General features: G+C 43.1%; 1 protein-coding gene across 1 annotated transcript in view; it reads left to right on the top strand.

The window, feature by feature from the left end:
- Window positions 1-20064, top strand: part of LOC138192584 (protein bicaudal D homolog 2-like) — a 42503-nt gene extending 22439 nt beyond the window's left edge. Inside the window, exons 3-10 of the mRNA XM_069140067.1 lie at window positions 4299-4451; window positions 5090-5304; window positions 5396-5642; window positions 7294-7551; window positions 7688-7891; window positions 8022-8570; window positions 9089-9240; window positions 14193-20064. Coding sequence (XP_068996168.1) covers window positions 4299-4451; window positions 5090-5304; window positions 5396-5642; window positions 7294-7551; window positions 7688-7891; window positions 8022-8570; window positions 9089-9240; window positions 14193-14571 — 2157 coding nt within the window. The 3' untranslated portion in view covers window positions 14572-20064. The remainder of the gene's footprint in view (window positions 1-4298; window positions 4452-5089; window positions 5305-5395; window positions 5643-7293; window positions 7552-7687; window positions 7892-8021; window positions 8571-9088; window positions 9241-14192) is intronic.
- Window positions 20065-23057: the final 2993 nt, after the last annotated feature.

Below are 23057 nucleotides of genomic sequence, written 5' to 3'. Positions count from 1 at the left end.
TAGTTTTTAACTGTGAAAAGTGTGACCTTGACTGTGTTTTCTCCTCCTAATGTGGGTCGGCTGAATAGAATGACAATTGCTTGCAGCGAGGAGGAGGATAAAAGAATATCTGCTTTCACCCACATTCTCGCCTTTGACAGCAGCAAGATGCCCCTGAGCTTCATTATTCCTTTGCTCTGTTTAAAGTCATACAGGGGAGATGAGGTACATCGCATTTGCGATGCATTCCTCATCTCTGCTGAAGGAAATCACGGCACAAGTTTGACTTGGTAGAGTTAGATTTAACGCAAGCTGACGTGACCTTGACTTGCTGCAGGACAAGTTCTTTAATCATGAGCTAATTTAGGCCTAAAACTATTCTCTGATACTCAGTATCACTAGAGATTTACAGGAAGTGAACATGGCTTGTCTGTCACTTTCTTTTTTATCTGATGGATATGATGGAACTAAAACTCAGTATGAGGAAGGAATTCAACTGTGACTGATACATTGCCTCTAAGAGCACACTGACACTGGAAAGAGAGAGGAGGTGGGGGTTGGAAAATGAGAGCAGTAGAGTTGGTGAAATGACAAAATGGAGGTCAGTGGTATGAGAAAGAGAAGCAAAAAAAGCGGGTCAAATAACTGTATAGAGCTGATGTGCATTTGGTGTCATGCCATCAGGGAGCTTCTCTGCACTTTGTAAGAGTGTTGTTGTTTGTTAGTACATGTGCATTTTACTGGATTGCAAAGTGAGGAGGATGGGGAGTGAAATGGAGGTCAGTGGAGTGACAGTTTTAAAGACGGGTTAGAACGTGGATAAAAAAATATATATATATAATTTCAAGCCTGTCTCTGCTTTTATATCAGTTCTTGTGCCATCTGTGAGACTGGGCAGCACTTTCGAGGGAACCACACCAGGGGTAAGAGGCCAGTAAATATGGATTTTTCAGAAATGCAAGCTGTCTTTCCTGCAGTTATTAAGAACACAGCTGAGCCTTTAACAAAGCATTAAAACATTTCTAATCTACACTTGTGTTAAGCCTGAAACTTTGCCACTGGGGCTTACTGAGTGATGGAGCTATTTCTCATAGAGGCAAAGGTTATAGTGGCTCAAACACACTGAGAAATTACTACGAGCTTTGGTGAGATTTAAGCAGGCTCAACCCTACTATGCTGTCAAAAGCAGTTTACTGGTGAAAAGAGAGCTTTAGAGTTGAAAGTGAGTGAGTCCACACATGGAAAGCGTTCTGACCCAAAGAAATGAGCTGTTGTGTCTTTTGCTGCAGCACTGTCTGACCTAGAGAGGGTTCATTGGATCAAAAAGTAACTCATTCTATATCAGGCATGTACATATGTGTGCACTAGTCCTCCCTCTGTTATAAATGCCAAATATATGATGCCTATGCTGCAGCTTTGTGGTACGCCAGGACAGCCTGGTGTTTTTCCTGCCACCCGCTTTGCATGGAAGCGACACACGTGTCTGTCTGTGTGTGGGCGCATCAAGGCAGCTGTCCAGACGTCACCTGGAGTGACAACAGTTACAATCACTGAGAACGCTGAAGCCTGTGGTCCTGAACAACTCCTCACTGATAAGCACTCGGTTGGTGGCACCACAGATTACCTTCAAAATATCACACCCCAGTATTTAGAGACACACACACACACACACACACACACACACACACACACACACACACACACACACACACACACACACACACACACACACAAAGACACACACATATATTATTACAATTTACCACAAAGATTCCCCAGAGGCATTTGGCTCTCTGGGGAATGTTTGTGATAAATTGTTATTTAAACCTTATAGCAGGAACACATATGGGCACCACGGCCTCCAGTGAATTTAGTGAAGTCCATTGTCAGGCAGCTGGGCATGGTAACCCTGCTCCCGGTCTCTGAGGGACTCACTGTAGTAGGAAATGTGGAAGCAAGGTGAAAGGTCAAGACCCAGGTATGCATTTTAATCAGATTGGAGTGGGATCCTAATCAGGTTCAGTGATGGCCTGTATTCATCTGGCCCAAACGGCACTGCCCCTCCAGCTGAGGAACATGACCCTGATCCGAAAGAGACCTGAACAGCTGGCTGAGCTCCTTTGAGTTAAACATAAAGAGATTATTCTTGTTATTATTATTCTTCTCGCTGAGATTGTGTTCACAGTCTTTATTCATTAATTGTGTTTGTTGTTTGATAGCCCCAAAACAAGAGTATCTGAATCTATTAGTGCTTTGAATGCCTCCAGCTCTTTTTTTCATTTTTCTTTAATTCAGCTCTTTTTCAGAAGTCAGGATAGAAGCTATATAGAAGCTCAGAGGTAGGGCTGATGTGTATTGTAAACTCATGCATTATTTAGTAATGCGTAGACAGCAAGGCTTTCGCATAGCAAACACCCACGCTCATTAGACATGCGCAAAACCCCAATGAATATTAATGCTCCTTAAAATGTCAGCCTCAACTTATCTCTGCACATACTGATTAATTATTACACAGAGCAAACAGGGAGTGTGTACTCTTCATCAGCAGGGATTATCATTCCTTTCTCAGTAAGCAAAATAATAAGTGAGGAAATTCCAATTACAGAAAAATTTGCAGAAACAAATTGTTTTTTGTTGCGTAAAAGTCTCCTGATTCATATTAAGATGTTTTCTAGCGGATTTATTATTGTTTATTACTAAAGCGTATTACTGTGTAGTAGTGCTATGGTTAGTTATGAACTGTATGTGGCCTGGTCATTGCCTTTGATGAGGGCATGACAGTGAAAGTTATCAAACCATCGACCTTGTAGTTATTAGAAAGTGTTTCTAGCCGTCAGGATATCCTGTCAACACCAGCTTTTTACTTCACTCTGTTTTAATTAGGAATGTCGCTGATGTGTATTCAGTCTCAAGGCGATGCTGATAAAAGAAAATCTGCAGTGAAAACCTCTGTGGAGTGACTTCCTGCGTTTACCTGATCTGAGAGCAGGGGTTGTGATGTGGCCACATGGTGACAGCGTGTGAGGAAGGGGCCACCTGGCAACGGATTTGGAGGCTAATTATCCCTCTGGTTGTCAGGTCATCTGTGCAAACTCTCCAGAGAGGAAAGACACGCATCACACATCATGCATAACCACAAACACACACACACACACATGCAAATTCTAAACATAGAGACTGCTATTCTTCTCTTACTCGCAGGTGATAACAACGCTAGTTGTGTGTGTGGACTTTGCATCAAATACACACCTACATGCTCGCTTGCACACGCGAACCTTCATGGTCAACTTCCAGACACTTCTGAGACCCGTTTCATGTTTGCACCGCCATTCTCACATTACATACTCACCCATGTTCACTTATTCAGTTCAAAAAGGGTGAGAGTCACACCCTCCTTCACTGAGTATCCCCTTTCTTCAGCCGACAGCTAAGATGTCCCTCACCTAAATGTCCTGCAGGGTTTCTCTGTGTTGGAATAAGCCAACAGCAGTGGAACCTCTGCAAAAAAGGACGGACAGGGCATTACAGGAGCCAGTAAGGGCACAGGTGTCTCAGTAGAGCTGATCGGATCCTTATGGCTTTTAGTTTATGTCTGTGTCTACAAGTGGGGGAAGGGCATGTCTTCTACCTCTCCAACCTTTATGTAATTAATGAGGCCTTTCCTGAACAGCAAGAAAGATCGAACTGCACTTACAGTATATTAGGAACACAGTGCTTTCTTGTAGTGACTGCAAGTAACATCATTTCTTTTCTGCATTACGTGTATCAGTATTTCTTCACTATCTCACACTCTTGGCTCATTTAAATATAGTAAAGTCCAGAAATGGTTTAAAAAAGGAAATTCAGGCATTTCTTGTTTCTGCACTTTCCTCACTTGTACTGATTGATCCTTGTGTCCTCCTGTACAGATAATTGAACCTAATGACCCTCCTCTTTAGAAAATTAGACCATTACAGAGCTTCCTGGCCATTGAATGCCTGTCAAGAGAGCGATAAGTAGGCTTCAATGCTTTGGTGCATACAGAACTGGCAGGCGAGCACACTTGTGGCCCACTGCCCAGAGAGACACCTGGCACCTCCCTCTCGCACACAAACAGACGTACACACATACACGCATGTTTGGAGTGGCCAGATGGGAGTCCTTTTTATACCAGGCAAGATTTAGAGTGTTAAATAACCAACGTGACACAAACAGTTACACTAAAGCAACAACATCCAATCAATCGCCATCCGTCTCACACTCAGTCAAACAGGATTGGGATAGTGGTCGCTGACAGCTCTTCCTCTTCTCCCTCTGTCCACTTCGTGTTGGCCTAACAGAGCAGCCAGATGGTGGAGCTGCAGAGGAATCAGCTGCGTGATGACATCAAGGAGTACAAGTTCCGGGAGAGTCGTCTGCTGCAGGACTACACCGAGCTGGAAGAGGAGAACATCTCGCTGCAGAAGCAAGTGTCTGTGCTCAAACAGAGTCAGGTGAGGATGAGCATGTGCAAAGTACTCAGCCATGTAAATGAGGAGAGTGGTGGGATTATAGTCTCAAAATGAAGAGGGATGGGTAAGGGGATTTAGAGCTGAACATCCCCCTTCTTGGTAAATTTGCCTACACTGCAAGTTATCATCATCCTGCCTCTTCAGTTAGGCTTAATTAAACTGGTACCTGGGTTCCTAAGGCTTTTATCAACACACGTCCTGTATGCTGCATCTTAGTAGCCCTGCAGGAGCTCCATCTCGCACACACAAGCTCTCAGTCTGTCTCCTTTCAAAAGAAGCATTAGTGCTTTAATATTCAGATTTAATTACGATATTAAAAACATCCTATGTTACAGTAAAGAGGTAAGAAGAAACCTATGTTTGCTTTTTTCAAATGCCTTGAGCTGCCATTTAGTTGTGGAAGTGTTTGATCAACTCAGCAGCTGCTATCATTCATAAGACCTGAGATTTTAACACTTCATGGTACAAAACACTGTCTGGGTTTATTCAAATGAGCTGAAAGAAAAATTCCACTTTTCACATCTGCATGCATAAAGAACAGCTGAGTTGCATCTAGTTAGTATGTATATGTATTTCTCTGTGAATCCAAAACTCATAAGAGTGGTTCCCTCTCCTCCCAGGTGGAGTTTGAGGGTTTGAAGCATGAGATCCGTCGTCTAGAGGAGGACACTCAGTTCCTTAACAGCCAGTTGGAGGATGCTATCCGTCTAAAAGAGATCGCTGAACGTCAGCTGGGTGAGGCTCTGGAAACCATCAAGACGGAGCGTGAGCTGAAAGCTTCAATGAGGAAAGAGCTCTCCCACTACGTGAGCATTGGAGACTCTCTGTACCACAGGTAAATAGAACACACAAAGGCACTTACATACTTCAGCATACACTATGAAAAAAACACTAAATGACACACTGTTTCCACACTGTCCCTTCAGCCCTCTGAGCATTTCTCTGGATGGTCTCAAGTTCAGCGACGACGCTGCCACTGAACCCAACAACGATGAGGCTCTCCATGAATATGAGAATGGCTTCACCAAACTGGCCAACGCCATCGCCGACGACAATCGCATCTCCATACCCAAGAAGGAAGAGCTGTTCCGTCCTGCGCCCAGCCTCGTCGACGACCTGCTGAGCGAACTTAACATCTCGGAGATCCAGAAGCTCAAACAGCAGCTGATGCAGGTTTGTGTTTTCCAACATGAGAACATTGTTTCTGTTTGTTGTCTATTTTCAGGCAAAAATAACCATCCGTACTCGGCAGGTCTCGTTACATCTTACTATTATTTTGTCCACCGCATGTATGAGCGCATGCTAAATACCAGAAACCTCTTTCTGTATAATGTTATAAAGTTATATCCTCCAAAATAATCATAAAACTAAATCAAAATGTCAGCATTAACAAAAACGAACTATTACAACTGTCAAGCTACGATTCATTGCAGAACATTTGAAATAGACTGCATTAGGTTTAACTTGATGTACCTAATAAAATGGCAACTGAGTGTAGATTTAGTTGAGTTAAAGGTTTGTCTCACAGAGCAGTAATTTGGCTGTATCCTGCCCCAGTCTGCTGCAGGGATCTAAATCCCCTTACAGCAAAATTAATCCGGGGAGACCCACACACCCTTCAGGCTCCGCTGGACCGTCGAGACAGCGGGCGGTGGCACCGGAGAACCTGCCATCTGCTTGCTCATCACCCCATGAGCCCAAGGCCATGCCTGATTGGGTACCATGGTTACCAGAAAGTACCAGAAACCTGTGGACAGTGATTGTTTTGAGGACTAAGGGATTACAGGTTGTTTTTTTTTCCCTGCCCCTTCAATCAAACATAAACATGGTTTCCTGATTAATGTTGAACGTGAAGCCACCTCAGAGCTATCCTACAGAGGCGACTCGGGCTGAGCATTGTGATGGAAAAATTGTCAGACTGTGGCAAAATCCCATGTTTGACATGACCCAGCAGCATGTCATGCTGCCTGCGAAAGCCTCTTGACAGGTCATTCCAAAGATTCCTGGCAGGAATCAGAGCAGGGGAAAAAACTGTTTTAATCCTTTAGCCAAATTTACTCTCCTACCTCATTCTTTTATTCTATTGGACTCTATTTGAACATAATCCTTTAGATATCACTTTATTAGTCCTGGGAAATCTAACAACATTTATTATGGATTCTAAATGACAGCCAGTGATGTGGTTTGACTGTCCATGAGCCCTCTTTCAAATTTCAGTCATATCACACATTATTTTGCGACACATAACTTCCACTTGTAGATATTCAAAATTACGAGTGTCAACCATATCTTAGTAAGTCTTAAATATTTGTTTAATGTGTCAGGTGATATAAAGAAATGCCGGAGTGGCCTGTTGTTCAACATGACAAGCCATCTTAATTAAGCATGCCCTGTCTTATTAAAATTATTCTTCATGATGTATTATGCTCTAATAAATAATGTATGCAGATAAACATGACCAAGACACTTTGATATTATTTACAGATCAGCTTCTGAAATAGCTCAGCGCGCTCGTACAGGCACAGCTGTGTGCATGTGTGTAAAACGACCCACCCAAGGTTTCTGCCAGTGCTGAGCTGAAGTGAATCCAGCAAACTGCCAAGGTCATCCTACTCTGATGCTGGGCTAGTGGGCAATATGCCTTCACATACTTTAGCGCCACATGCCCGATAGTGGGTTGGGTTACCACATGACAGATAATCCACCGATTTAATTTGATCTGCAGGAATCTTTCACATCATCAGGTTACCCAAAAATGCTATAAATTACACAAGTGTGAAAAGCCCATGTTTGATCACTTATTTTGTCTCTACATTTTTCTCAGATGGAGCGTGAGAAGGTCAACCTGCTGTCCACCCTCCAGGACTCCCAGAAACAGCTAGAGCAGGCAAACGGTGCTCTGTGCGAGCATCAGGAGAAGGTCAGCCGCCTCACAGAAAACCTCAACGCCATCCGCAAGCTCCAAGCCAGCAAGGAGCGCCAGTCTGCCTTGGACAACGAGAAAGAACGTGATAGCCATGAAGACGGAGACTACTACGAGGTGGACATCAACGGACCCGAGATCCTGGAGTGCAAGTACAAGGTAATTGACTTCTAGAAGATGTGAGCAGCACAAAATGTCAGATTATTCTTTAAATATTTAGGTCAAGCTAAAAGTCAAATGTCTTTCAATACATTTAGGCTTCATTTACACTCAACGCATTATCTTGCTTTTCTAGGTTGCTGTGTCGGAGGCTGGAGAGCTGAAGGAGGAACTGAAGACTCTGAAAACAGAATACCAGGCCTGTCAGTCCCGTTACGAAGAGGAGCGCACCCGTCTGGAGAACGACGTGACAACACTGGGAGTGAAACTGTCCACTTTGGAGAAGACAAGTCATACAGAGAGAGTAGAGAAGGCTAAACTAGAAAAGGAGCTGCGCAAGGTAAGATGTCCTATTGATGTTGTCATTCTGATAAATAGCTGGTGATTATTTTTGAGAACCTGTCATTTTGCCCATTGCTCTCTTGACAAGACAAAAAAAAAATAATTAACTCCTTTCTATGTGTCTTCAGCTAAGCGACGTGGCAGGCGAGTCCCAAGGTAGTCTTAGTGTGGCACAGGACGAGCTGGTCACCTTCAGTGAAGAACTGGCCACCCTCTACAACCACGTCTGCATGTGCAACAACGAGACTCCCAACCGTGTCATGCTTGACTTCTACAAAGAAGGTAAGGGTGGCCGGAGCAGCCCAGAGGGCCGAGGCCGCCGCTCTCCCATCCTGCTCACCAAGGGCCTCTTCCCCGAGCCCGGTAAGACCGACATCAGCGACGGAGCCCCTTCACCCGTCTCCTCCCTGCCTTCTCCTGTGTCTGACCACCGACGCGAGCCCATGAACATCTACAATCTGGTGGCCATCATCAGAGACCAGATCAAGCACCTGCAGCTGGCTGTGGACCGCACGACGGAGCTGTCGCGCCAGAGGGTCGCCTCTCTGGAGCTCGGCACTATGGCTGACAAGGACAAAGAAGCCTGTATGGAGGAGATCCTCAAACTGAAATCCCTGCTCAGCACCAAGCGGGAACAGATTGCTACTCTGCGGACTGTCCTCAAGGCCAACAAGCAGGTTCGTTGATCTTATACAGTATTCAACTACCTTGGTATCACTACCGATCATTTGATAGGTTTCCTTGAAAGACAGAAACAGAGGAAGAGGGAGCTATTTCAGGTCTATTCAGCTGTTGCGGCAAATGCTTCGCAGATAAGATCTGTAACAAACGCTGGTGGAGACAGCAGCGGTATGTTGTCAGCTGCCCTCAGTATCTGTGTGGTGAGGATATAAGAACAGCCCTGCATACACAAAGAACCACATCTCAGAGGCAGATTGTGTATGCAGTTGCTCTGGTAGCCCTTGTAAAATATGTGTGGCGACTCAGTGACACCACAGACGTGAAAGCCACACAGCTCTATCAACAGCAGTGAACATTAGCAGCCAAAAACAGGTCTACCTTAATGACTTTGGTGTGATGGGAAAAAATAGGTCATATGGTCCATATTAGCAGAGGTAGACTTCTTGGCACAGGAAATACACCCCCATCTCCTTCCAGCTGCTCTGACCCCTTTGTTCTCCTTGTCCGCCCACAGACAGCTGAAGTTGCTTTGGCCAATCTGAAGAGCAAGTACGAGAATGAAAAGGCCATGGTGACCGAGACCATGATGAAACTGAGGAATGAGCTCAAAGCTCTGAAGGAGGACGCCGCCACCTTCTCCTCTCTCCGAGCTATGTTTGCCACACGGTAAGACGTACACCATCCACTGCACAGTGGAAAAATATGCTTTACTTATTTACATTCTGCCGTCTCTGACTCACATCAGGGACACAAGCATTTATCTGACATGTCACTCTAACCTCACAAAATGTCTACCCCGTTGGTATCTCAAAAGGACTTGGCCACGTAAGCAGTCTATGTTCTTTACCCTAATGGACTGGCATGAGTCCCACAGTGTGCCATTGAGCTACGCTGCTGTAGAGGGCTGCAGTTTCAGAGAGAGTAGTAACACAGTAGACAGGTGCACATAAAGGCCATACACACAATAACCAGTTAAAATAGAGATCGGATTATTGTCATAATATAATCCATGTTTACCATATGTTGGCTATGTCTCTGTGGTATTATTGTAACATGACATTTTTAAGGAGGCTATTGTTTGTTTCATTCATGGCAGGAAGGCATGCTATTTGTACTGATACTGAAAATGGTGAACAGAAGGTATCTAATCTGGGTATCACTTAAATATGTCACTAAAGCATTGTTTTTAACCAGTGACTAAATGTGTGTGTGTGTGTGTGTGTGTGTGTGTGTGTGTGTGTGTGTGTGTGTGTGTGTGTGTGTGTATCAGATAGGCCGACACACTTACTAATCTTTCCTGATTCCGTAGAGAAGCCGGCCAAAGGTTCTGTCCATAATCCCACCTCAGTTTGGTCTGGATTACACATTCACCCCTCCACACATAGTGGAGATAATGCTCACACACACCACACACTGCTTGTTGTTTATTTATTTTTTTGTGCGCGTGTGTGTGTGTGGGGGGGTAGATACTTGATTTAAGAAAATAATCGATTGTGCACTTCTATGAGCACTTGACGGCACATTTAGAAGTGATGTTAGTGATGCCGCATAGACAACTCACTTTATGAGTGTTTTTTTTCCTCTGTATTTTTTAAAGATGATGATTCCAACTTTCTCCGTAAATATTAACTATGGTCCCGATGGCGATGCTGAGACAGTATTTAATTTTAAGACTCCTTTGCAATCCACAGCAGAGCTCTCAAGCTGTGCAGAAGGAGGAGCGCAGGAATAAGAGGTGTGTGTGTGTGTGTGTGTGTGTGTGTGTGTGTGTGTGTGTGTGTGAAGGTTAGGCTGCAGGGAGTGTGTGGGCAGCTCAGCATCTCCCATTTATATAGTAATTCAATATCTACCCCTGAAGTGCACTTGCTGAAGTAACTCCATATACCTGCAGTGTCTAATCAATTAGTAACAGGTGGAAAACTCGTCTGTCTGCAAATATGAGTGTGTATGTGTGTGTTGTCTGAAAGGTTTGGCATACAGGTAATTCTGAACTATTATGACCAAAGGCAACCGGGGTTAATAAGGAACCAGGCCTTACACCCGTTAATGATACTATTATGACCCTTGAGTGGCCCATGAGTTGTATCACTTTACTTTGTTAGGTGTGAGATCATATTTGCATATTTGATTCTTTAAGCCTCTATTTCTGAGGCCTCTTAGCCTGTTTCTAACACCTTACAGCTTCCTGTTTACCATCAGCAGCAGCGCATGTGTTGTCCTCCATGTTCCCAAAGCACACCTCCATTAATGCTGGTGTTCTTGAACCCCCGTCCCCAGTAGTCCACCACGTTTCTGGAGCCTATACATGAGTTACATTCAGTATGTTTATGGGATTCAAGTATTGATATGTAAATTTGGTCCCATACTGCACAGCGCTGGGTCAGGGGAACTCTTTGAGAGGCTGGGGGACTTTCCTGAGCGAGGTTTTCCCACACTCCCCCCCCCACCCCCCCTTTGTATTCCCCGTCCCCCTTCCATCCTTCCTCACCGCCAAACACCCGGTTCTCTAGTCATCTGGAAAAGAAAGAGAGGAAGGAGCAGGCTTTCAGTTAAAGCCCACTACAGGAACCTAATTTGACTGTCTTTTTTTCATGGTAATCACTGCTCTGACAGAGTGTGTAAAGTTGGATTTCTGAGCATGAAAAACTCTCAAATACAAATGATGTGTAGTCTTTTATAAAGAGGAAGAGAGATGGGTGGAATTGAGAGAATGTGTTGGTTTCTGTTTGACCTTTTGTGTGATCTTATGCTGCAGTCTGTGCTTCTCTTAAAGATTAGAGTTACTTGAGTTTATTCGCCTTGTGGAAATTTAATGAAAGAGAGACGGGGTTCAATGTTTTGTGTGTGTGTGTGTGTGTGTGTGTGTGTGTGCGCGCGCGTGTCGCGCGCTTGCTTCTCACTTCTCGCTCTTTCTGTGTGTGCATGTGCCTCTCCAGCTGCACAGTCTGGTGTCATGTTCACAGGAAACTCCTGCCTCTAACATTCCTAAGACATGCCTGGACATGCTCTATATTCTGTTGTTAGCTCTATTCTTTATTTCATACTGGTCTTACCTCCTCCTGCATGCTCTCTGTGTGTGATATCCATCCCACCATGACCAATCAAGCTCCAGACAACAACACAGCTGAGGAGGTTGCGTTTGTGCTGTGGAGACAATATGGATTACGATCCATTTATACATCGGCACAGCAAGTTGCAGCTAAAAGTGTTTGTTTGTTAAAGTTGTGAATATGATGACTCTTCATCCTCCAAAAGGCCTGCAGCCTCCTCCCGGCCCCCCTCTGCCATTGTGCCACAACACAAGATACCCCCCCCCCCCCCCCCACACACACACACACACACACAGACAGTCCCAAGAATAGACTACTTTCTTTTTTTCCCGGGAAAATTCACACAGCCTCTAACCCCCATGTAAGAGTGACTGAACTGTGAAGGCCGCACCGACCCCCTGTCCCCTCTTGGGTTGTCTCCCCATCTCATACTGGGTTTAATGAAGTAGCACTGATCCCCATTGTCTGGGTGTGTGTCCCACAGGGAATCAAACTGCATACACAAGAGGGTAGGGCATGGTTTATGTTTGTATGGTGGTCTGGCCTAGCCAGGGTTCACATGGCCCATAACCACGTGCAGCGCCACACAGCAAAAACATTTGCGGCTGATTGCTGAAGAGGAGTTTGGGTCTCAGATTCTGCCTTCGAAGCTTATTTTTCTGAAAACATGATAATATTTTTCAGATGGTGTGAGAAATTTTTATTTGTGCTTTGAAGTTTTTCCCAAGTTTGAGTAATTAAACTAATCACAAATAGTGAAATATTGAAATAGTGATTTCACACTCTTGAATCTAGAGATTATTAAAAAAACAAACCTTTATTCTGGCTGGAAAAAACGGAAGAATCTCAACCCACTGGAAGATTCTTGGTTTCAGAAAATACGATTTTATGACTGTCAGAGAATTTTTTTTTCTACAGTGCAGCTGCTTCAAGCAGTCTTTAACCACTGAACAAACAAGACCAGATCTTATAACCTTACTGGGAAAATTGTTAGATAGAGTATATGAACAACATGACATGAGTAAGATTTCCTCATGCTTGTGGATTCAAAGGCTAAAAGAGTTGTACTATAACCACAGATTGGGGTGTTCCCATATAAAATAAATGCCCAAATATCAGATACATAAAAGAGAGTAGGACGAGGCTACTAGTTAATTCTATCTGAACAGTTTTGGTGCTGTACAGTTGAAAGATGAGGCTACTTACTAACCAACCCCTCCCTTCATAGAGGGGTGCCCATCATTACCAAAGATTCTCACTCAAATTGCTTTGTCAGCAACCCAGAAAGTAGAAATGAGCAAGATAAGGAGAAAGAAAGGGACTGATGCAGGCAGACAGATGGAGACGGCAAGGAAGTGATGGGGCTTGAAAGATAAGATCCAGCAGAGAGGATGTGATTGAAAGATGAATGAGTGAGAGAGAGAGAGAGAGAGAGATGGGTAATGAAAATGGACAAAATGGGCCGGCAAAGGAAAAAAGCATTAAAATGAACCAGGAGCACGGCAGCAGCAGATGGAGAGCAGAGATATGAACCACCACCTCAAAATCCTGCCGGGTGACCCAGTTTTTCTACCTGTCCAGCCTTAGACATGCGCACACATGCATGGGCAGTGGGAGACAGGTGATAATGCCGCAGTGCAGCACCCACTGATCAGTTGGTCGACAGGCTTCATATCTTGTGCTATTTCACACTATGATGGGAGATGGAGGGGATGGACAGAAGTGACGATGTCTCTCTCCAACTGGAAAACTGGAGATTAGGTGTGAACAGCTACAGCTTGAAGCAATGAGCCACAGGCCTCTCTGCTCCATCTTCATTTTTCTCCCCTGTGATTCCCCTCCTCTGCCTGTTCCTCAGGTGACGCAGAAAGGATCTTCTCAGTGACCCTGAGGTTAATGCTTTCAGCCTTTGTGTATGTGATCTATTCTTAACATCCGCCGCACATACACTCGTATATTATTTGAAGAAACTGTAAACTGTGCTCAGATATTTAAACCTGTCCATTAATGTTAATGATATCCTGTCGCACTTGTCACAAAAAAGCGAGGATTTAGTGTTCCGTTTAAAAGATGATGGCAGCTGTGGTCGGAGTTTGTCGCTGAATCTTACCAAATGTCTTCACAATTGACTGACAGTGTGGGTCAAAGGATGTAAGTTGGTGGAATTTGGTGAATGGGACAGAAATAGTTGATGAAGTCATAATGCAGGAGTTACCAGTCTTCCAGGCTTGTACTTTGTGGCCCAATGGTTCCACCTGGTGGCGGCAGAAACCACTGCGTGATCAGGGGAAAGGTCATGATGACAGTGCTTGTCTTTTACTGGTTTCCTTCTACATCAGTGCTGGTGTCAGTATCTCAGACATTAGGGTTAATTATATAGTGTTGTAGTTTGGCAATTTAATGCAAGTATTATAAAGATCCAGCTAAGTATTTTCTCCATTCAGACTGAAGCAGTGCCCCCTTGTGGTATGACAGGAAAACCTCTTGCTGATATTCTTCAGTTCCAGTTTAAAATGAATAAACATGCACCTGACTTCTCTGTTTTCTCTGTCTGTGTGTCTCTTGCAGTTGTGACGAGTATGTTACCCAGCTGGATGAGATGCAGAGGCAGCTGGCTGCAGCAGAGGATGAAAAGAAGACCCTGAACTCTCTGCTGCGGATGGCCATCCAGCAGAAGCTGGCCCTGACACAGCGCCTGGAAGACCTGGAGTTTGACCACGAGCAGATCCGCCGGGGAGGCAACGGCAGCCGGTCCAAGGCTCGCAGCAAGGTGGCCAGCAGCATCACCAGCAGCATCACCAGCAGCATCACCAGCAGCCCCCACGTAAGTCAGAGTCTCACCTGCTCTGGCTCCGGCCTACCAGAGCTCAACAATGCCATGCCCAACGGCATTCTGGGAGGTCCCGTGGTCTTCTGCAGCGAGAAGTACAAAATCTACTGCGACTGAAGCGGCTGAGACGTCCGCATTGGGACTGCTGTGTACAGAGCGGAGGGGGCCGAACCCTCCCTGTCTTAGTGTTAAAGAGCCCCACTCGCTCGCTTAGCTCCCTGGCCAGCCTGCGCTCCTCTAGGGACTGCTGTGTGACTAACCGGCTGCTCATGTGTGCTAGTGTAAACGCTTAGGGGAATGCAGATGTATGTACAGTGTGCACTAGACGTTTGGACTGTAGTAGACATATACAGCATGTGGATTATAGGGCCCTGGTTTTATTGGGGGTTTTGTGGATATTATGGAGTGTCTATTCTTTCCGCTGTCATGGTGCTGTACGTCTGATGTAAAAGGTGGAAGCTTCTGTGCTTGTTCGTTCTGGCCCCCTGAGTGGCTTGCCTGGTAACATTAACACATTGTTGGGGTGGAGACTTGTAAAGATGATGTCACTCTGATAGTCTTGTGACTAAATATGACATCCTCTCTTCTTTGGCTTGTCTGTTGGCATTGGTGCTCCTTTGGAAAAAAAAAAAGAAGAAAAGCTCCCTTTTCTCTCTTGCCTCTCCGTCCTGGTCCCCCAGGACTGACCTGTGTCCGGCAGCCCACTTTCTAATCAAGTCGCTTATAAATGTTTACAATAAGAATAATGAATTAAAATATGCAAGCTCCCTCTGCTTTCTTGCTAGGGGAGCGTATTATTCTACACAGAAATTGAAAAACTCTGAAGTGGGTTGATGGTTTTTATGATGGAAATGTTTGGGCAGAAAAGGAGCACCTGTGACCACAGGTGTTTATTTTCAGGATCATTTTAAAGCTGTGATGCTAGCACACCAATACAGTAGGGTCAGTAGAATCGCATGGCTTTGCAGCTGAAAATGCTTTTAAGCTTTTTTAACTGTTTTGTTTTTTTTGTTTTTTTTCTGTCGTCAGGAGTGCGGTACAAGACGAACTCGTGTACTACAGGGCTCTACATTGTAAAAGAGGAGTTAATTGGTGTCTGGTGAAGTACAGGAGGGCTATCTGTTCCATGTGACCCGTTATGTTGTGATGGATTCTTTTATAGCCATATTACAAGAAGGAAAGAAAGTTAGACAACTCGATCTCCACAACTAAATTAAGTGCACTTCAGCATAGGTGCCTCAGGTTCCTACTTCTTAAAAATATTAAACATGGATATAATGATTACTGTGAACAGAGATACAATATAGTTTTGATCAAAGAAGATTTTTTTTTTTTTTAAATATGGAGCAAATCCTAGAAGAGCACAAATCAATAAAGGTTAATGCATCTGGATAATAAATCTGCAAACAAAAGCAACCGACCACTCGGCAAAAGTGCCTGTCGACCCAAACACGTATTATATTTATCTGTCTGTTGATGTAAAGCCCTGTCCTCGTGTCTCAGCTTGAGCTAACGCTGTTCTTTTCCTTCTCTCTCCACGTCCTCCGTCTCCCCGCTCTGTTTCTGGGAGATTTGCTGAGAGCTCTCAAAGAAACTTCTGCGTGGTTATGTGGCTGAAAGCTCTTTCCTTATGTTTCTAATCTGTGTCTTGTTCCTCAGTCGACCTTCTCTCTTGTAGATTGTCAGCAACTTGCTCCCCCAGCATCACCACTCACCCTTTAACTAGAATGAGGAATTGTGGGGAAAAATTGCCCTCTGAATATTTATGTCAGGTAACGTCCTTGCATACGCTGTGTGTCCGATTTTTGCCTGTGTATATCTCAGTGTTGAAGTGAGGGGCCCTCATGTGTACTCTTGTTTTTACCCATTGCAAATGGAGGGCCTCTCATTTCTTTTTTTGTTGTTGTTTGGTGTGTGAGGACAAAGCAAATGTACTGTTTTAGTATTGACAATAGCTTTAATCCCTTTGCAAGCTAGTATTACGCAAATAGGAAAAATATAAGTGGGGCTTGTGTTTAATAAATCCATATACTGTTTGTGGATCATAGACACAATAGCTTTATGATGCTAAAAGCAGGGTTGATGTGAGGAAATCCTGCAAGATTTATACAATTTTCTACTAAGCTATATATTAACCTCTATATTCTTAATGTGATCATGTTCAGGTTCTAATCTTGCAGGATCTTACTACAGTATTCCTTCCTTCGAAACAGAATGAGCATTTATTCGTCTTGAAATGGAACAATGTCAGCGGTCAACCCTGCTTGAGTGTGCATCCATAAGCCACAGCACACAGCATGGAGACAAGGCTATTGTACACATTAGGAAAAAAGGAAGAAAAAAAAAAACAACCTCCCCAGAGGTCAGTCACACTTATGTTTGAGATTCACTTAACTTACAAGTGTGATATTATTCTGTTTCTATCAGTTTTGCGCTGACGGAGAAAAAGGTTTGGGGAGTAGAGGAGGGAGAACTACTCCTGTTGTGAAAACCAGCTCCTGAGAGAGGAGATAAGAAAGCCAAACATGCTGGTGAAGAAAGCCAGATGCCTGGCTGAGAGCTGACTCTTGATACTGTGGAGAAATGAGTCCAGGATCTTCCCGAGGGAGAAAGTCCTGGTGATATTTGGAGGAACAAAAGCTAAAGACCGGTTGCTCAGTCGACCAGAGGACATTGATTTAAATTAGTAGAGCCTCTAACCCTTTCCCTTGTATAGCCTCTGTGGATTCACTGAGCAGTAGATAGAACCCAGGATGTGATTGTGACTAGACTCCCCACTTCGCTCCATCTAGATTGAAATCAATGTCTGGATTATCTGGTGTCAATACACCTAAAAATCTCCTCCTACCTCTGCCTGCAGGCCCCTCCCACGTCACCTCTAAGTTTGACTTCACACGACGCATCTTGTTTCTGATTTATACGTAAGCCTGCATGTCCAAAAACACAAACCATTTTTCATTAACTTGCATGACATATGAGAAAGACCCATCTCCTTTGAACTGGGTGTTGGGATGTGGCTTCATCTCTCTCCTGTGAATGAAAAGTCATGGTACTCGTGAGTCGTTGGCTTCCTAACTGCACCTGCGGGCAAACTTGTGGCGAATGTGCTTTCAATATCGGCTCCTCGCAAACATAACGAAAAAAGCTCCTGCCGTAACATCGGTTGGCTTAAACCTGCTAACATTGCCTTCTGTTGCTTTGACTAACTACAGCCAGCATCTCCCGTCCGTCTGTGGACTCAGCTGCTGACCTTGACCAAGTAAAATACTAACGATGCTGATTATTTGTTTGTTTCTCCATTTTGCAGTAATTACAGTAATTCTGCGCGGATGACGAGGTACCAGCAAAAGGTCCATTCTCGCAACTGATTGAGTTCGGCAAAAAGATTTATCGCTGTAGGCTATTTGGATGTCAAGACACACACAAAAAAAACAATCATGAGTAAAAAAATGCCTATTGTAAAACACAGATTTTTAAATCCTTCCTTTTTGCTCTTGAACACTAAAATATGATGCATATTAGAAAGACACTTGGCCTCATTTTTGCATGCTGCTGCTGGAAGCCAATTTCTCACAAGTCCAATGAACCAGAGATTTTGATTGGCCACTCTAACTCACCAATAAGAAGCCAGCGGACATGTGGTTGTTTCTCAGTGTAAATCAACAAGCTGTTTTGTTTGTTTTCATCTTTTTTTTGTTTTGTTTATTGTTTTCTTAATCTGTGCACTTTTATTATATAGGATTATAACATACTATTATTAACCTATAGGAAAGCATGGTAGTACTATGGTTTGTGAGTAATCCAGTATAGGTTGTAAGACTATAGGATCATACGTCCTCCTGAATTTACAAGAAAGATACTATTTACTCTGGTAAGGGCTTCACAAACCACAAATGTACTATTATGACTCTGTCCTCAAGATTTTATCCATCAAGTAATCATCCTTAATTTGTTTTGTTACATCATATGTTATGCTGTTGGGTTTTATTTTATGTTTGTTCTACTGCCATGTTCTATACAAAAAAATCCAGGGTGATCAAATTCTGGGGTTTTTTCATGTATTTATTATTCCTAGGAATAGTTCAAAATTTACACAATGAAACTTGACAACGCTCTGACTCCAATAGGTAAGTTGTGTTTCGGGAAAAATTTGAGTGACATGATATGCTCTTTTTCTTAGCTTCTTACCGAGAGCGTTCCACTGAAACGAGATCACTGACTTTCAGAATTCTCTGCAAGGGCAACAATTAAATTCCAAATTGGAATTGTTTCATTCTCTCTTCGTTTATCGTGCCAAATCTTGGTACACCGTTTAGGATGAAAAGAATCAAAGACTCGAAAGAAGACAAGCCGTCACTGAGGAAGGTGTAGTTCGGGCCATGGCTCTCTCCCTGCAAGCGTCGGGAGGGGGTTAGTGTTTTCTGTTTGTTTAGTTCTTCGTTTCTGACCAGTAGTGCCTTTCATTGTTTCAAGGGAGAATCTTAGACGAGTATTTTATGTTTCTATTTTTTTTTTTTATACAGGTGAGGACTTGGGGTTTTCAAAATGACTGTGAGCAGCAATAAGCGCAAAGGGAATTTCCCCCTTTCTGCATGAGTGAGATAATAGTTTTAAAATTAGCTCAATAAAACAGAAATTGTATTGAATTCTGCAGGTCAGTGATCCATTCAATAAATTCAGGGGTATTAAGAAAAGGTTGTTGTTTTTTTATCAAACTTTGGGAACCAAAAGAAATCCCTTTGGCCTCCTGTTATTGAACAAAATGCTCCAAGCATCTGTAATGTTTTGGGGTAGATCAGTGTACTATTGGAAACACCTACGTATCTCTAGCTTTGTTTGGTGAAGGTAATGTGATATCAATAGTATTGTTGAAAAAAATGTGCAGAGAGCGCATTTTATCTTTCTTTTTGTCCAATTTGTTTGGTTTCTTTTTTGTTTTTTTGTATTCTTGAATCTTTTTTACATCATCTTTTAAGCATTGTGTTTTCAGGAAACAGAAAACAACATTTTGCATCAACAAGCTTGAATAGTGCCATTTTAGCCAATGCTTGTTTGTTGAGGCGTTAAAGTTACCAATATGGAAGAGAAGCTAAAAACTAAAAGTGCAATTCAGATACTGTGTTACATTAAAAAATAAGAGAGAAAAGGTTTTCTGTTTGCTGGAAGCGATAGCATTGTGATAATAAAATTAGCTGTGCAAACTTTATATTGTCATATTGTGTTCCAGTATTGATCCATAATGAGAGTTTGATATCTTTATATAAAATAACGAATTCACCTGTATGTTGGTATTTATTTGAATTGTCATGCAGTACTGTATTCTTATCAATAATGTGCATTATGATTAGTGGCATATTGATTACAGCTAAATGTCATATGCATGTTTCTCAGTCATGGGACCTTTACACAGAATTGAAAACAAACACGTAAACTTGTCAGGGTTAAAAACAAAAAAAAATGGGGGGGGGGAATTAAAAGAAGAGTTAAAGTCTGATGTACTACTGCTGAACTAACCCTATGAAAGTGTTTAGTTTGTTTTCTAGTTGAGAGGTATGTCTGTGTAAGGGTAGTCATACTGGCTAAAATCAATAAATGTGACTTAAGTTACAAGGTGTTTCAGTGTTGTTATTTATGGCTCCTGCACAACAGCAGCACATGAAGGGTTAACCAGGGAAGTGTACGGACCGCAGCCCCAGTGTCTGTCAGTATTCCCAGCTGGACGCCAGGAGAAGGGGAACTTCCCAGCTGTCGAAGCGCTCCAGGACATGATCACATTTCACACAATGCACAAAAACACCTCCCAACTGCTGTCTCGCTTAAATCTCGCTCCTCCCCTCCTCTGCCTCTCTCCATACCACCCACCCTCTCACACACACACACACACACCCCTTTCCTCCCCTCTCCCTTCGGAGATACACCCACAAACTAACAGGACCCAATTTCTTTTTGACCTTTGGGACCATCAGCACTTCCTGTCCGGGCTGTGGAGGCCAGTTCTCTACCCAATTAATACTACACTGATTTACAATAAAACATAAAACACACAAATTAAAAAGAGAGAGAGCAAATAAATTATAGAAACTTTTAAATGTTGTTTAAAATCTGGACTTCTACAAGATCTACAAGTGCAAATGTAATTGCTCTGAATTAGCAGATTACTGCCACTGAACCTTGAAAATGTGAAGAGTTAAAATTCTGCAACAAAGGATGGAAAAATGAGTATAATATCCTAAATCACATCCTACAGTGCAGATTATATCATGCAATTTAAACCTCTAGTTTCCAATCAATTTTGTCTGATGTGCCTCTGCTGTCCGACAAAATGAGATCAAGTATCCTTTTATCACCTCATCATGTCATAAATGTGTTCTTTTAAACTTCTGTTATTCAAGAAGTTACTAAACACCATTAGTTTAGTATAAATGCTGCTATTGTCCCTCGTCCCCCTGGATTTTTCAACATTTAGGCCACGTATGTATCTTTCCCCGGTTTTTACTTGTAGGTCTGCAGTTGGGTCTCTTGTGGTGAAAGCTGAATGATTCAACCCATAATTTTTTTTTTAGCAAACTATGTTTATTTTCTAGAGGAAGATAATTGGTTAATGTGTCAAAATAAAATACCAGCAGCCTCACTAAAGTACAACCCTTTTTAAATTGTGTTCATTCTCCTCCTACTGAGATTTAACAAATCAAAATATCTTATCTTTTTGAAGTTACTCCAGAACCTTTCTACTCCCACTAACTGCAGAAGGACCTCCTTGTGTACAACTACTCCTGTTTGGGAAGGACTGATCTAAATATTACTCAGCCAAAATGTACGTACTTGTGCTGAAAAGTACAAAAGTTGCTTTTTTTTTTTTTTTTTTTATAAGATTTCTCTGACACAGTTCTAAAATGGAACATTTCCTCTGGGTCCTCCTGACTTTAAATATCTAATTAAGAAATTATCTACAAAGAGGTAGCCATCATTTATCTGTAGGACAGCTCTACCAGAGATATCTGTGCTTGGGCGATTGGGCCCAAAGCGAACACATGGATTATTATTCGACGAGTTAAAAAAAAAAAAAAAAGTTCCATAAGAAATGTTGCCAGGAGATTGGTCATTTAGGAATCTCGTTATTTTGTGTTGGCAAACTGAAGCAGCAGACACTGATATGCCCAAACGTTTGGTCCCTAATGTGGCTCTAGTTCCATAAATGCTGAATACTGCACCTCCCATAATGCTACTCAATGGGGAGTTTGGAAAACCGCCTCAACAGACACAGCTGACAAGTCAACTGAACTTCATGAGTAAAACTGGTGAAGCTTTGTGTGCCCTGAAACATTTAACTATAGCATTGGAGCTTATGTACACCTAGTCGTCCTCTCAGGAATTAAAGCTGACATCAGTTAAATTAATGACTGACCATGCCACAACAATACACTGATAGTGCAGTTAAATGAGTTGCTTCCATTTACCATATGTCCCACTGACTGAATTTGAATGTCAGCGTATTAATGAGAGCTGGAGGGAAAAGGTCAATTCACTGACAGCTGATGACATCACTGTAGCAACAGTGGAGCCATTGTTGGTACCAGTCTTCTTTTATGTGCTCCCTGAACCGGCAGAGGAAATATGGGTCAGTTGGCATCATTCAGCCTATTAATATGCAGGTGCCTTGATTATACTCTGGATGGAGGGGGGACTCATGCAGCAGGACAGCTGTTTCATATCTCAGCTGATGCACTATGACGATTCACCACTTGGGGTCCCTGTACTACAAATGTTGACATCTTCACGAGGAGTTTCAGCCCTTGCAAGTTACTTCAGGGTCTATTGTTGGCCTTGAAAGAGAGGCTGAGTGTTTGTTTGCTCTTACAAAGAGTCTTCTTTATGCGCGTCAGCTGGTGCTGTCATGTGATGAATCCATGTGGAGCCTGAAAGAGCAGAGAGCCGAGATCAACACCAAGAATCAGCACCGTGCACATGCCTCACATGGATTAATTTCCAACATACACAGATTTCTGAACAGCTCTGCTGGAGCAGAAATAATGCAATTGAGGATGTTCACAAATTTATGACCTTGTGGAGTGTGAGCTCAGCCTCATGATACGTTGGAGCATTCCTGAGTCCTGACACTGGACGCAGGGTGTGAATGTCCTTCTTGCTGTGACTCAGATCGTCTGTATTGTCTCCACACAGCTGTTGGTGTGGTCACACAATGGCAGTTTCGCCTCTGTCAAATGACACACATGATGAAGTGTTGACACACAGTACGAGGCTTTAATTTGCACCTGAAACAGAGAGAACGAATAAAGACTGGCATGCCCAGTCTAGAGTGTGATTAGTCATATGATTGAAGCATTTACACCATGAGAGTCTCAGACAAGTGTAAAAAGCTCTGGTGGCTCATCTCACACTTCGACTTTCGCACTCATCTTTCAGCTTGGCTCCAGTCCTCCTTCTCCATTAGTCCTTAATTGTATTTTACCGTATATCGCCTTCTGTCTCTCACCTTTCCCCCCTCTCTATTTAATTCTTCCTCCTCTCTCTTCCTCCTTCCCCCTTCTTTCTCTGAATGCTGTTGTTTCACTCCGCTCACTCTGCTTGTGAGTGGTGGAGCC

The sequence above is a fragment of the Embiotoca jacksoni genome, unplaced genomic scaffold, assembly GCF_022577435.1.
Source record: "Embiotoca jacksoni isolate LCO1_2020_lvr unplaced genomic scaffold, fEmbJac1.0.p SCAF_9, whole genome shotgun sequence".
In the NCBI taxonomy this organism is placed as follows: domain Eukaryota; kingdom Metazoa; phylum Chordata; class Actinopteri; family Embiotocidae; genus Embiotoca; species Embiotoca jacksoni.
The sequence above is the reverse complement of the archived record's forward strand: the minus strand, read 5'-3'. Positions and strand labels throughout refer to the sequence as shown.